At 38.7% G+C, this 15,445-nt stretch overlaps 1 protein-coding gene, 2 long non-coding RNA genes and 1 other non-coding gene across 6 annotated transcripts in view; 2 read left to right on the forward strand and 2 right to left on the reverse strand.

The window, feature by feature from the left end:
* The window catches only part of LOC111343886 (CD63 antigen), a 12,160-nt gene extending 7,705 nt beyond the window's left edge, over positions 1-4,455 (reverse strand). The window contains exons 1-4 of one of the 3 annotated variants that reach the window (XM_022951084.2): positions 4,295-4,455; positions 2,426-2,525; positions 1,292-1,504; positions 824-898 (exon numbers count right to left, since the gene is read on the reverse strand). In XM_022951084.2, coding sequence (XP_022806819.1) covers positions 824-898; positions 1,292-1,504; positions 2,426-2,506 — 369 coding nt within the window. In that variant the 5' untranslated portion in view covers positions 2,507-2,525; positions 4,295-4,455. Of the gene's footprint in view, positions 1-823; positions 899-1,291; positions 1,505-2,425; positions 2,526-3,230; positions 3,251-3,643; positions 3,766-4,294 lie in introns of those variants that run through there. The other 2 variants (XM_022951086.2, XM_022951085.2) reach the window with 2 other exon arrangements.
* Positions 4,456-9,435: 4,980 nt separating this feature from the next.
* On the reverse strand, positions 9,436-9,832 carry LOC148721836 (uncharacterized). The gene is made up of 2 exons (XR_015992650.1): positions 9,587-9,832; positions 9,436-9,479 (listed from the first exon to the last, which is right to left on the reverse strand). It is a non-coding gene; the product is annotated as an uncharacterized LOC148721836 (long non-coding RNA).
* A 91-nt stretch (positions 9,833-9,923) lies between these two features.
* Positions 9,924-11,976, forward strand: LOC111343888 (uncharacterized). Its single transcript, XR_015992444.1, has one exon. It is a non-coding gene; the product is annotated as an uncharacterized LOC111343888 (transcript).
* Positions 11,977-13,295: 1,319 nt separating this feature from the next.
* On the forward strand, positions 13,296-14,693 carry LOC148721837 (uncharacterized). Its single transcript, XR_015992443.1, has 2 exons — positions 13,296-13,427; positions 13,556-14,693. It is a non-coding gene; the product is annotated as an uncharacterized LOC148721837 (long non-coding RNA).
* The last annotated feature ends 752 nt before the right edge of the window (positions 14,694-15,445 follow it).

Here is a 15,445-nt window from a genome sequence, read left to right on the forward strand (position 1 = left end):
TTCGCGAATAACAATGAACGCTCATTATTCTAATGAAGTTATCACATTTTATTTGTATATAATCTCTGAGCTACAATTTTACATCAGTTTTAACATTTTACTTGATAATGAGGTCATGCAGACTTCGAAACGTCGTAGTTTTTTACCGTTAATTTTTATTATCAAATGTATTTCTAAACATTCTCTGATTACAAATCAGCAAAGCAAGCATTTTAATTTTTTTGACTCCAAATGCCAATGTGTTTATAATTATTGAAAATTATAGCCCTCATTTGAAAATATTGCATTATTGTCTTGCGGCCCCCCTCCCTCCTCCTACTTACTCTTGCCAACACAACCAACATAAATTGAACAAAAATTAGGTGACTGAGGTCAGTAGTCAATGGAACAGTATGGCAGTGGATACTAAACAACATTCATTAGAGGTATAGTATACTACATGTCCAGCTTAAAGGGATGCATGACTTGTCTCAAAGGCTTGAAATAAGTTAATAATGTAGGAAGTGATTGCCCAATCTTCCGCGCCAGTGGCTAATGTTAAAAACACTCAACATTCCACTGGATGGCTCTTCTTGTCCATTTACTGCTTCCAGATCAAATTGGAATTTGGAATGTTGGTTTTTGTGGAGGGAAGTAAACCAACGGACTCAGAGAAAAACCCTCAGAGCAAGGATGAGAACAAACAACAAACTCAACCTACATGTGACGCCAGGTCTAGGGATCGAACCCAGGCCACAGCAGTGGGAGGCAAACACTCTCACCACAGTGCCATCCCAACTCTTTGTATTTAATGCAAAAAAAAAACAGTTAAATATCGTATTACCTTCTTGAAGTTATCTACACCTACTCCACCACCAATCAATGCCAGAAGAGCTGACACAGCAAGGCAGACTATTAACTGGAAATTATAACAAAACATATTTTAAAATTAGATGGTCAGGTGCAAGTCAGGTTTCAAGTAAAAACACCACTCTGTCTATAACTTAACAGTTAATTAGCTCTTGACTACTCTTGGAGTGTTAATGAATTGTTTTTTGAGTGTAGGTAATGTAATCTTTTGCCACTCATAGGCTAGAAGAGTGAGTTGTTAATGCCAAACATTATTGAAGGCATCTCCTGATCTTGACATTATAAAAGGATTGCAACAATTCCATTAAGGCAAAGTGATCACTGGAAAGTGTCTGTCTCAATCAATAGCAATTCCCCACCGAGAGAAACTGCCAAAATGGTAGCTTGTGTAAATTTATCATTATAATTACATATTCTACTGATAAATTCAGCATGTCCTTACCATAATAATTAATGGTTTCCCAGTGCCATTCTCAACAGTTAAATCTTTACAAGTGAAAAAAACTCCAAGACCTGCCACCAACAAGCTCAAAATCCCAGCAGCAAGAACAATTTTGGGTGCGGTTTGAATACCCACACTTGTTGAAATTTCAGCAGGGATGATTTGTTTATTCATCACCACAACACCAGCCACAAACATGGTCAAACCTGCCAACTAATTATCATAAATATTGTTAACAAAATATAATTATAATCACTTTCCATATGCAGCCTTATTATATAGCTGTGTCTCACAAGGACTGGGAACTACCGAATTCACGAATTTGATTGGCTGAAATCAATATTGAAAGTAGTCTAGATTTTCCCATCTAGACCGGTCTAGAAAAGAAAAGGTACAAAGAAGATTAAAAATTGGCATATAAGACACAGCCACATAATAAACATCTTATTATCCAAGCTAGGTCGGTCTGTATAGGAGAATCCTGACCTCGGTGGCTGGTACAGACCTCACTGCGTTCGGTCTGTATTGGCGACCTCAGTCAAGATTCTCCCATACAGACCTCCCGCTTGGTTAATAAAAACTAAATACAAGCTAGGTAATGATTAATTGTGTGAGACCCCCATTAGGGATACACTTGTTTTAAGCTACTGTGAAAGTGATTCACAGCTACAAACCTCTTTACATGCACTACTTCCAATTACCTTAATGCTGTGAATTTCACAAATTCAAAACAGTTTGAATTTGTTTTTATACATATTGTGATGGGATGAAGATTTTAAAACACCATCTCCACACTATTCTGGATGGCCCAAATGGAAAATCGTTGTTGCAACTTGCAACTGTATCCTGTGATCTCAATTCATGGCCAATTGTGTCCTTGGCTTCGCAAGACACCCTCCTTAAACGTCCGAGTTTGCACTGGCTGTCATTGCCATGGCCAGTATGTAACTATACCAGAAGTATAATTTGTCACCATCATTATCCGTTTCCTTCCCAACATTTAACATTTTCATAAGCTGTTTCTCTAGGGTCAGTTATACATCTAGTTACAGAGAAATATCTAACTGATACTTATGCAAAGACTGGGGGTAAACAAAGAATGCATTTATTCCTAAATGACAAATCAATGCTTACGAGTCCTATTACTGTTGTAAAAGGAATCAGTTTCTTTCCAATAAATTCCTCATGGCAATTGCCTGTGGCCATTGTAATCATATGGATGCACAGCTAGAACCTAGAATAAGAAGAAGAGATAATAAAAATACAATAATGTTCAACTGCAAAATGAAAAAATGGTATCAAGGTGATTTTGTAAACCACACTGCAGGCCTATACTGAGTTTAAGTCTACCGTGGTAACAGTTCAAAAGACACAAAATTGCATACAGTAAAACTCATATTGCAGTGAAGCAAATGAAAGTTTAAAGATAATGATATATAATCCTTAAATTCATGATCAGCAAACAGCTATTTGAAACATTGATTCACTTTGAAATGTGCAATGCATGAGTTGACACAAAGTCCCGCGCAGAAAATGAATTGTTAAAAACATAATTTAGGCATAAATTGAAAGTTAGGTAAGTATGATTATAAGGTTATTATACCTGCGTAAATTATATCTAATTGTAACTAATTGTATTTAAGTTCATTATATCTACGTTACATTCCTTTGTATATTTTTTTCAAAAGCCTCTGTATTTCTAAGCCTTCCTATACTATGGCAACGCGAAACAACATCGATAAACATATACAGGAAGGTCTTCATTGGAAATGAAGTTGATAATTAATAATTAAGTTTATAGGGCGCCCTTCTCGCAAAACAAAAAACAGATTAAATAGAACCCTTGAAAATAATATATTCCGCGTGATAATATGACGCAAAATCCACGATACTTTTGGAGTCGAAGTCAAAGCAGTATATATATAGATCTACTTTCAACCTGTCTGAGTCACTTGATTCACCTCCTTGACGATTTTCGTTAAAAAAAAAATGCAGTGCCTTTTGGACTGTAAAGTGGCGAAATGCATGGGAAGATTACTCGGCACAGAGATTAAACTGTAAGCTTATAGATAAAGCAATAGAAATCTTCGGCTTCCTCGACAAGAACGAAACCATCAGAAGGCATGATCTTGATTACACATTCTTGTGTTACTATTGTTGAGTCTGTCGTGTTAATATCAAATTACTAACAGTTTTTGAATAATTATTAACAGCGCGTCAATCCGAAATAACATCGCTCTACATATGTCCTTGTCTCGTTGCCGCCAGAAAGAAATAAATAAACGCACGTACTAAGCCGAACTGTATTTGCAGAGGAAATGCCTGAATCATAAAGTAAGTCCGTCGCTCTACCTCAGCTGCTTACGGTGTGGCGTGATTCGGGATAGTGCCATTCTTGTCAATATATTTATAGTTTCAGTTTGTACGGCATTTCATAGAGCTGATCAGTAACTTCTCGAAGACACGCAAGTTAAATTACCAATACCGCTTACATCTTTCCGTACCACATCGATGAAAAAGATACTCAAACATCGGAATCGATATTGAGGCACTCGTGACAAATCGTAGATTAAACTTGTCATTGTGCCTAGCCCAAAGGCGTTGTCTCAGATCGAGAAACACGGAAGTGAACACTACAGTTTTCTTTCCTTAGCCATTATCGGTACGATTTAAACTCGCTAGATGCGACATATTTTTTATGTCTTTTACTTGTCTTCTTAAAGTAAATAAATCTTTTCCTTCAGACGCCCTTTGTAAGGTTTTCAGTGATCTAAATACTGATCGGTAGCGAGAGCAGTTTGTCATACATCAGTGAACTCGATTAATGCCGCTCTCTTGATCCCACAAAACTTCAGCACAAACACATTTGCAGCTTTGAAAATTTCATACGAAAAAAAAAAGCTACTCCTCGCAAAGGAAAGCGTGTCAAGTGTGGCTGATCGAGATGATCATGAATAAGAAGCAGAAGATTCTGGGTAGCATTAGTCTATTTTTTAATCTTACCTTTGATTCTGAAGCTCACAGGATTCAGCTGAGTGAACTGCACCAGTACAGGAACACATCTGACGATAAAAAACAAAACACCTTTACTTTTTCGAACCGTTGCGAAGCATTGACAGATCCACACTCACTACGATCTCCTATAGCATACTGAAAGTCACGGGTAGCCTTCATCCGGTTTCGATTTCACTCTCCCCAAGCTCGCGCAACAAAAAATGTCACGTCAAGTCGAGAGCCTCCCAGCATCTGTTTTCGGGGAACAATTTGAACCTCTGTGTATCAAACCGTTTTTTCCTATGGTGGCTTTAAAGGGACACACACTTTCTTCTCTCTTTTTTTTTTACTTAATTGCGACTTGGTTGCTACTTTCTTGCGACTTAGCTGCGACTTTCTTGCGACTTAGCTGCGACTTTCTTGCGACTTAGCTGCGACTTTCCTGCTACTTTCTTGCGACTTTCTTGCGACTTTCTTGCGACTTTCTTGCGACTTAGCTGCGACTTTCTCGCTACTTAGCTGCGACTTTCTTGCTACTTTCTTGCGACTTAGCTGCGACTTTCTTGCTACTTTCTTGCGACTTAGCTGCGACTTTCTTACTACTTTCTTGCGACTTAGCTGCGACTACCTATTGTCTACGTTGTTTTCAAATAGAACAACCTGGCCAGCTGATGCACCAGGCAGCTAAGTCGCAAGAAAGTAGCAAGATAGTCGCAGCTAAGTCGCAAGAAAGTAGCAAGAAGGTCGTAGCTAAGTCGTAAGAAAGTAGCAAGTCACAGGTAAGTCGCAAGAAAGTAGCAAGAAAGTCGCAGCTAAGTCGCAAGAAAGTCGCAGCTAAGTCGCAAGAAAGTAGCAAGAAATTCGCAGCTAAGTCGCAAGAAAGTAGCCAGAAAGTCGCAGCTAAGTCGCAAGAAAGTAGCAAGAAAGTCGCAGCTAAGTAGCGAGAAAGTCGCAGCTAAGTCGCAAGAAAGTCGCAAGAAAGTCGCAAGAAAGTAGCAAGAAAGTCGCAGCTAAGTCGCAAGAAAGTAGCAGCTAAGTCGCAAGTGGAAAAAAAAAAAAGGAAAGTGTATGTCCCTTTGAAGCCACCGTATTTTCCATGAGGGAAGTAATTGGGAAAAGTGAAAAACTGCGAGTCTCAGTACTACAAAATGCACATTCAGTCTGACGTCTCAGAGCCTCTAATAGTTTCCATTTTACTATAGTAATGGTTTTTCACACAAATAACTGACATGCTGTGTATCATTCCTCAAGGCTACACATTATCAGAGGACAAAATAACTACTAGTATCCGCAACCCACAACTGGGCTCTCAGCGAGTTAAACGATGGTGGGCACGATTTGTTATCGATGCATATAATTGTTTCCAATAAATCAATAAAGGTAAGCATTCGAATGGTGAGGCAAAAATTACGAAATTTGTTTCGATAATGGGTGGTTACAGTTTTTATAAACTAATTAAAACATTTACCAGAAACTTCAACTACAGATTATATGGAGATCGTTACCCGCTTTACTATGCGAGGTGTGAATAAGAGTAACTTCCCAACATGGCGGGAAATCTAAAAAATACTCTGAAAAATTAATTATTATTTGTCACGGAGATAGGTTCTCTCAGTCCATAATCTCTTGATGTTTAAGGCTGGTTTTCACTTGCGACGGAGTCGTAGTCGGAGTTGTAATCAGAAGCGTTGAAAATCAAACCGACGGAGTCGGAAGCAGAACACCGCCGATTCTGCCTATGACTCCGTCGCTTACGATCTAGTGAAAACTGCATTGTCGGAGTCGGAAGCGGAAGTGGAAGAATAAACCGATCACAATGCTCGATTCCATCTTTCCAAAATGCACAAATAGGTTAGCATACTCTTCCTAAGCTGCTCGACGTCGATAGATATCACGAAACCAAAATATTTTTTCTTTTTCGAACGACATTGTCCCTGTATTGTCTCTGCCTGCGCAAAATATTGATTAATAAGAGCCAAAGTTGTTCTTCGTCCGCCATGTCGTCTTTGGTGCCAAAATTTGTACTTTCGCGGGCCTGAAATTGAGCATTGTGATTGGTTTATTCTTCCGCTTCCGGCATTGCGGTTTTCACTAGAGCGTAAGCGACGGAGTCATAAGCGGAATCGGAAGAAAATGGAAACGTTATGACTCTTCCGACTCCGATTCCGTCGAGCTTATGACTCCGCTTACGACTCCGTTTTTCGATTTTCCCTGGGTCATAAGCGCTCTTACGACTCCGACTATGACTTCGACTCCGTCGCTAATGAAAACCAGCCTTTAGTTCTTATTAACCGAGAAGGAGGCCCACGGTATGGGAGAATCTTGACCGAGGTCGCCAGTACAGACCAAACGCAGTGAGGTCTGCACCAGCGACCGAGGAAGTCACCTTTCATTTTTTGTTTCATTCACCCATTTAAGCCATGTTGAAACAGAGCTTTGTTATTTATCTATTTGCTCACTATTTGAAATGAGCAAAATGTTGTTGAATCTCAAATTTCAAAACAAGTTCCAAGCCTTTGGAGTAGCTGTAACTCAAGCTGACTTGACTCAAGAGTTCTATATCACACAACGGTTGATTGACAAATGGTCCTGTGGGACCTAAGGCTCCTTTTATAGCGCGCCTTCGTGTTTAAACGGCTCTTTTGTATTTCGTGCTCGAATTACCTCTCCAATCCCCGCTTGGATCTCAGTGAAAGAGACAACTTGTTCACTTCAACATTTTTATGGTGTCAGGAAGTCACGTTATTCCCGGCATTTCACAACGTTCGTTCTGGGCATACGCATGTTTAGGTTTAACGTTTTTCGAGTTAAGAGCGTGTCCACAAGAAAACCGGGCAGGGGGCGATAAACCTCAAATCACCGATTCGGCTCAAACTTGGCACAAATGCTAAGTAGCACGAGTTAACAAATGTGTGAAAATAATGGGTCAAAATATTAAATTCCCTGGGAGATATAGGGTTCCCCTGGGAAAACCCCCATTTCCTTTATTTTTTTTTTTGCATAATTAATTAGCTAACTCCAATCCCCGCTTGATTCTCATCGAAAGAGACAACTTGTTCGCTTCAATATATTTATGGCGTCAGGAAGTCACGTTATTCCCGGCATTTCACAACGTTCGTTCTGGGTATACGCATGTTTAGGTTAACGTTTTTCGAGTTAAGGCCCGTTTCAACGGTTTCAACAATTGCTTCAAAAGGCATTCAACACTTTGTTGAAACAAATGTTTGATACGTTTAAACAGGTCGTCCAACATTGTTGAAAACGTAAAAAATGTTGAAAGCTTGTTTAAAGCGTGTCGAATCAAGTTTAAAGCGATTTAACCTTTCGTTCAACATCGCTTCAACTTTTTCTTTGTAAGGCCTTTGTGAGGCCTTTGAAAGGCCTCCGAACAACTTTGTTTTTGCGTCCAACATTTGCCCAACATGCGTTCAACTTTTGTTGATCGAATGTTGGTGAAATGGGCCTTTACACGTTAGGCCTACCTCTGGGCGAAACCATTTTCTATGTTCCACGCGCAATTGTTTTCAAATTCTATTGACAAGTGAAAGGGCGAGATATTTTTGCAAGACGGTAATTTCTTTTAGTTAGAACTTTCATACCGCATGCTTTGTCGGAATCAGAAAACTTAAGCTATTCCACCCACGCGCACTCATGCATTAGTCCTGACTAGATTTATGAATAAAGGGTGAAAGTTTCTAAAGAAACTGTGGGGCTGCCGGCGGAGGTAACAAGGTAATTTGGAATATCGACTAAGTTGAAATTGTAAATTGGCCACCGTAACGAGTTACAAAGCTGACGTTTCGAGCGTTAGCCTTTCGTCAGAGTTGATACAATTAACCAAATTACCCGACTAGATTTGATCACTTCTACTTCTGGGCGAAACGATATGGGCGAAACTCGTTATGGGCGAAACTCGCTATATTCGAAATCTTCCCTATCTAACTTAACTAAAATAAATATCTATTTCAATTTTTTTTCAAACGGACGAAAGATAGTTATGAATTTTTATCACAGTTACCAGAACTAAAATCTCTGTTTCTGCAGAGCCCAATACCTTTTAAGTGAGATAACGTCGAGTTGAAGCCGGAGTCGCTCAGACCAAGCAACTGGACACGTGTTTTCTTGTTTCGATTGAAATTTTGCGGCTAGTTCGGCTTTCTGAAGAACTTTTGAGCAATAATTTCTAAAGGAACGCTCACCTGTTTTAGTAACACACAATTGCTTTCCACTGCTCTTCTATACGAGTTCTTCGTCTTCTTTCATCCATATTTTCGGTATCAAGAACGCTAGGTCTTCACTCTACAGAGGACAGCGTGGTATGCTGAAAATTCTACAGCATCTGATGAATATGGATTAACAACTCCAGCCAATAATTGACTTCACGACACATATCACAAATCGCAGTTTTGTTTTCCACGCTCAGTTAGCTAATTAAGTATCAGAGGGAAAGAAACGCATTATGCGTGATTTATTTGCATGTGAAAATAAGGAAAAATAACAGCAACTTCTCCGTAGAAACTACTCTGTAACCAGTAAAGAGCTAAGAAACTTATGAAAACATTAAAAAATGAATCGTCAGCGAGCACTCCGTGTCTCAAACGCTTGGAACTTGTTTTGAAATTTGAGATTCAACAACATTTTGCTCATTTCAAAAAGTGAGCTAATAGGTGGTTTGCACGTTACGTCATGGCGGCCATGTTGGTGGACGTAAACAATGGGTATCTCTTTAGCTTCTTTTGTTCGTCCAGCAGCATTTGTTCCTTTCACCATTGTTACCTGTATCTCTAGAGATTGGTTGCAAACCACCTATAGATAAATAACAAAGCTCTGTTTCAACAAGGCTTAAGGAGGCAGTTAACCCTAAAATTCGAAAAAAATGTAAAATTCGGTCAAACTTGAAAAGAAGCCTAAAAAGGAAGTTCATAATACTGGCTTTTTAGTTCCGAGAGCGTATTACAATATTTTTGAAGATCCCGCCTAAAAATTGATTTTTTAATCAATGGAACTCATTAAAAACGGCCTTAGTTACCATTGTTTACAGTTTGTTGATTTTGGTTGCTATGGGGTTTACAGATTTGGGTTTTTCGAGAAACGATCCAAATTTGTTCTCCCTGAACGGGCAAAGGTCAGTTACATACACAACACGTTCATAATGTCAGCAAATGTGTTTACTATCAGCGAAGAAAGTAAATTCCTACAAAGGAGCGAAAAAATAAGTTACAATACAGAAAAAACTACTTTAAGGCGACTGCATAATGAAATAAAATAAAAAAAAAAGACGATGAAAACAAAACTGCTTACCAAATGCTGAGAAAGATAGGGTTGTTGGTCAGGGCCACCGAAGAAGAAACCTACTTCGAGGAATGATGTGACACTAATAGCTCAGTACAAAAAACTGGCAATAAATAAGGGCGAGGTAATAAAACTATAACGAAATTTACATACAGCAAATAACAAAGGAGCGTAACTAACGAAATACCGGAGGGAACAGAAAAGAATACACGATAACAAGTAAGTGAGAAAATGAAAATAAAAAGAAGAAAAATTTGCCCCAACACTCCCGTAATCCGTAAGTCCTACAGTGCATGACTTAGTTCTAATTTTCCAGCCCAGAACCCTTTGCGCGTACTCCGGTCGATTTTCTTACCGAGTATCGCGAGCGAGTGCTGGAGTGTTTTAAATTTGTCAATGGAAGTCGAGGGAGAAACCAGTATTAAGAGAAAAGGGAAGTTTAGATCGAGTCGAAGGAAGAAAAGGAAAGGTTTTCACGGGAAAAAAGCCTGGAAAGTGCGAAGGGAAACTGAGGAAAATGGGAGAAAATTATGACACCAGCGTAGAATCACACGAGGAACCACAACCGAGCACGTCCAAGGCTCAAAGTGAGTACGATGACTTTCTAGACCGCACTGCGCCGAAAAATATGTCGGAGTTGAAACTTATGAACAGTTCTTTTGAAAAGTACGATCAACAAGAAGCAGTTACTACTCGTTCTCAAAGTAGTTCAGCAGAAATGTGTGTTCATGAGGAGGCACATAGCTACAAGATGCGCAGCTACTATCAGAGTGCTTTGCTGTTTCAGCTATTTGCAGCTCGTGCCGAAATTCAAAGTCAAAACTGCAGCTATTTCAAGATAGCGCAAGCAGAAATGGCCTGCTGAATTGATGTATTTGAAATGCTCGTATTGTGGTATCATAACTCCTCTGAATGTGTTGGCCATGTTCAGAAGAGATTAGGAACTGCCCTCAGAAATTACAAAAAATATATGAAGATGGCTTGCCTAAAGATGTCGGATGGAGGAAAGGTTGATGGAAGGGGTCGGCTAACTGACAGTTTTGTGGACAGAATGCAAAAATATTATGGAAGAGCCATACGTGAGAATGCAGGTGTCTTACACCAAATGAAGAACAGTGTATGGGCAATCTATCATCACATGATAAAAGATGATTCATGTTCCCTAGAGGAGCAGCACAAGCTATGCCCCAAAGGTGAAGGTACCTGGTGCAAATTTTGGAAGGCTCCGGAAGAATATAAAGAGGACAAACGTCTTCCTTGTGTTTTTATTGATGAACTGAAGCCAATTTTCATTAGGCTTACTAATGATGATTTATTGAAGAGGTGTTTGCAGGGGCAAAGCCAGAATCGAAATGAGAGTGTTAATGGACAGTTGTGGTCAAGATGCCCCAAGAGCCAGTATTGTGGAAAGAGACGAGTTGTCATTGCAGTTTGTGAGACTGTTGGGGTGTTTAACACAGGAGCTGCAAGTAAAGCATCCCTTCTGGAATCCTGTGGAATCTCTCCTGCTCACAAGATCAGCTCAAAATATCGAAAGCAGCGACAGACCATTCAGTCTATGAAAAATTCAAAGGCTGACAAGTTGGCTTATCAGACTGGCGCATTTGGCACAAGTTCCAAACCAGAGACAGCTGGAAGAAAGAAAAAGAAAAATCCTCCCAAGCAAAAGAAATCAACAGTAGCTTTGCCTGCTCCATCTTCTTCAAGTGGATTTGACATTGTGTTTGTTGTCCCGGATGTGGAGTTTGTAGCTAAAGAAAGAACTGGGCAACAGTAACCTATTCAAACCAGTTTTTGCCCTATTTGGTTTAGAAAACATTCACTCATCAAATGTGGACATGCTAGACCACTTCTACCCATTAAGGCTATGCTTAGTGTTTTGTTTGAATCATTTTAGTGCTCTATCATTATGTGTTGAACTTTGTCTTGCATTTTCTTAAATTAGCAATTTTTTACACACCGAGTACTAAAACAGGCATAGTTGGTTTGCTATTCACCTATATTATACAAAATTTCCAGGCCTTGTTCCTGGAGTGATGTTCTATGCAATGAATTACAATTTTCTTAATTTGTCACTTTCGATCATTGTTGCTATGGAAACAAAGGTGCCAAGCCTTAAATGGCAAGGATTTTAAAGAAACATAAAGTTAGTAATTCATTGCACAGAGCAATGTGTTTTGATAATTTACAGCAATTTTTGAGTCAAATAATTGAATATTCTTTGAGAAATATATGTCTTAAGGCGCAACCTTCTCATTTGTTTATCAGAGTTTCTATGGAAATGACAGATTGTTGCAACATCAAAAGTAGATTTTATGATGCTGCTGTTGATGCAACTTCCATATGCCAAGTTTATTAAGTTTGGTCAATTCCATAATAAATTATGAATTTTTATCTGATTAGACTGATTTAGGGTTAACTGCCTCCTTAAATGCGCGAATGAAACAAAAAATGAAAATGAAAGGTGATTCCAACAAAAAAATCTTAAAAATAAGGACCACACTCTGTTATTTCCCCTCGAAGGGAAAATAGAAGGTTTAACGCGCAGTTCAATTCTGTTACAGTGGGAACGTAACAGTGAGTTTAGGTAGTTTTCACGCTACGTCTTTGCCGCCATGTTGATGGACGTAAACAATAAATATCTCATTAGCTTCTTTTGTTAGTCCATCAGCATTTGTTTCTTTCACCATTTTTACCTGTGTATCTAGAGATTGGTTGCAAATCACTTATAGGGCGCTGTGCAGGGAGAACATTAAGAGATGGGTTAAAACAACCGAAGGTCCAATCAGCGATCCCAACAAAAAATTTCGCGGCAGCCATAGCTGAATCCTCGACGTTCTAATCAACTAGTCTCCAATACCTCGCTGATAGGGATCCGAGATCTTAGTGCGGTATTACTACATCCCGTTCCTTTATTGAGTGGGATATTTGACCTTTTCGCCCCTCACTGCAGCAGGGCGATCCATGTCAGTCCGGCTGAAACAGCGAAATGTTTTCCCATCTTCTATTGAATTTTCAAGGTCAATTCATCAAATCAGAACCCGCACTGATTTGCGTTCAGCTTTTCCTGTTTGAACTTTTTTTCCTCTAAATATACTGAGATCTCCATTATCGTCTAGAAACAACGTTATCTTGAAGACAACCAGAGTTTTGATTGCTCAATAAATTTTTTTCACAAATTGTTCAAGATTACAAGATTTTAAAGAAATTTTGGAGATTCGTAGGATCGGGAGTATGATTTTGTATGGTTCTATAATATTTTACACCTTTTTAAGATTCAAACCGTAAAATTGTAATTTTAATATATTTTTCATTGATTGGTGACCTTAATCCAACCTGGTTAGCAGTGTTTCCATTTGCTTGTTTTCTCCACTGTACCAATGGGTCATTGGTCAACACGAAATAAAATGCTATAAACATGCGCAGTATTATCCTGAACATGACCGTAAATCTAACTTCAAGTGAAGATCAACTAATCTTGACATGAACATACGAAAAGAAACTCTTTATTATCAAATTGCAGAGTAACGATTGTTATTAAAAAGAGCGGTTACTTCGTGGAAACATGAGTAGGGGGAGATACACAGGCTGTTGAATTAAATAACGATTCCTTTTAACATAGTTAGTAGAGGGGACTGGTTAGGAAACGCGGCAAACTTCAAAGGGCCGGCCTATTGTCTGTCCCCTGAGCTTCGCTGGAACGTCACGTGACCAATGACCCTGCACAGAACCAAAACAATATGAAGGACATGAACGACTTAATTTTCTTCGGCGACGATTTTGATGCCATATTAGAAACTTTGGAAAACGAGGAAGAATACAAGAGCCCTTTGTCGAAGCAGCTGACTCTGTAAGTCTTTTAGAAGCCTTTAAAACGTTATTTTCGCCCAAAAACTTTGTAGTTATTGATGCCTTTAGCAACGGCATCGGTCGTAGTACAACAACATATTTTTTTACTGAAAGTCTTTCGATTTTTAGGTTCAATACGAAGAGGGAATTGTTTGCTAGTTGTGCCAAAAGAAATGCAAGACTAAGGCTGGATTAAAAAGACATAAGACAATAAAGCATAAGGAGGAACAAGCGCGGCGAAATCAACCGACTCAAGAAGCCAAATTCACTGGTGAAGACTTCGAAGCGTTATCAATGAAAGCACGAGATAAAATAATTGAAAGAAAAATCTACCCTCAAAGCGTAAAAGAAGAGCTACGAAGATATACGAACTCGGATGAAGAAAATATGGACTTCTCAGAAGTAGAATCCATGTATATCCGTTTGGTTAAAACTGGGAATGCAGAACAATTCTACTCGAAGTACTATTCAAGAATAGACCTCAATTCAACAAAGATTTTTGTGGGGTTGTCAAGTAATACGGCAACATTGCTTAGTACCAAAGTGGCTGATTGTTTGATAGCTTACAGCAAACAGAAAGATGAATCACCAAATCCCAATATCCCTACTAAACTGTGTGACAGAGATATGGCAGGGTTACAATATATTGGAGGATATGTTCTGCACAAGCTTTATAGCAAGGTGAACAATGTATATAATCCCACAGCACATACTGAACAAACAGCTTCAATACTGAAAGCTGGCAAAGCAGAAGATTTGCATGTTGCAGGGAGTCAAAAACTAATTTCATCTTTAAACCGAGGTGGACTTTGGGTTAATTCTAAACAAGCTCAAACAATTTTTAAGAGAATAGATCATAATTTTAGGATTCTGACCTCAGGAAGTCTCCAGCTGAAGATTGACAATGCTCAGACATAGTGGTAGATAACAGCATTGCAAAAGCATTATTCATTTATATGTTACTGTACGGTGCTTTTCACCGGCCAAAGATGTTATACAGAGACAAAAAATTCAATGTAAACAAATGAAGACAAAAACACTACGAAAGGAAATTTGTAGAGCCAGCAAAGAACAAGAAAGGCAGATATAGTTAGAATTAAGAGCCTGCAACAATTTGTCAATAAGTAATTTATTACAAAAGATTAATTTGGTAGCCACAACCTGCAACATGTTAAATGTTGCTCATTAATGATTATTTTATAGACAAAAATGAGTATAAAGGCTATATGGTTAAAGTATCTAACATAGAGTAACTTATTTATTTTCAGCCAGTCTTCTCGCCACTTCTTGTATTCTGCGTTTTGCGGCGCCGGTAGCTTCCAGATTCCTTTACTTCTCCTACGCGTTCCACAGTCAAATACTGAACAATTTTCACCTGGCATTATGTCCACTGACTTGATTAATGTTTTTAGCTATATTTTGAAGGTAAGATGTCGCTCGATCACGGAGAAAATCCAAATACTTAAACGCTACGTGACTGTCGAAACAAGCCCGCGGTGCCATTGTGGATTTATGTGTGCAGGGTCATTGTCACGTGACCTCGATAAAATCGAACAATAACCTATCCGACAGAAGTTTGCCGCGTTTCCTAACCAGTCCCCTCTACTAACTATGCTTTTAAATAGTCTTTCCCTTAACAGGGCCCGTAAGGCAAATGTTGGATCGGCGAATCAGTGTCCAGTACTGTGATCGAACGCACTAAATCGAGTTTGAAATCATCTTAGAAGATTGAAAAAAACGTATAGAAAGTCAAGAGGGTATCAAATGTCCTCCCATACACAACGCAAATATTCAATGTGTTTTAAATTGATTTTAAACTCAGGAGAATATAGAATTCTGTTTAAATTCAAATTTGAGATTTGAGACTTAGTTAAAATCAAAGAAAGACCATATATTTTGTTCTCACTCGTTGCGATTTTCATAACTCCTGGCAATTAATCTTTCAAGGTCTTTCAAAGGTAAGTGAACTAAGTGTAGTGCAATTTGGTCTGAAATCATACGCGTGTTTCTAAAATCGAA

Source organism: Stylophora pistillata, chromosome 10 (genome assembly GCF_964205215.1).
Source record: "Stylophora pistillata chromosome 10, jaStyPist1.2, whole genome shotgun sequence".
Taxonomy (NCBI): Eukaryota; Metazoa; Cnidaria; class Anthozoa; order Scleractinia; family Pocilloporidae; genus Stylophora; species Stylophora pistillata.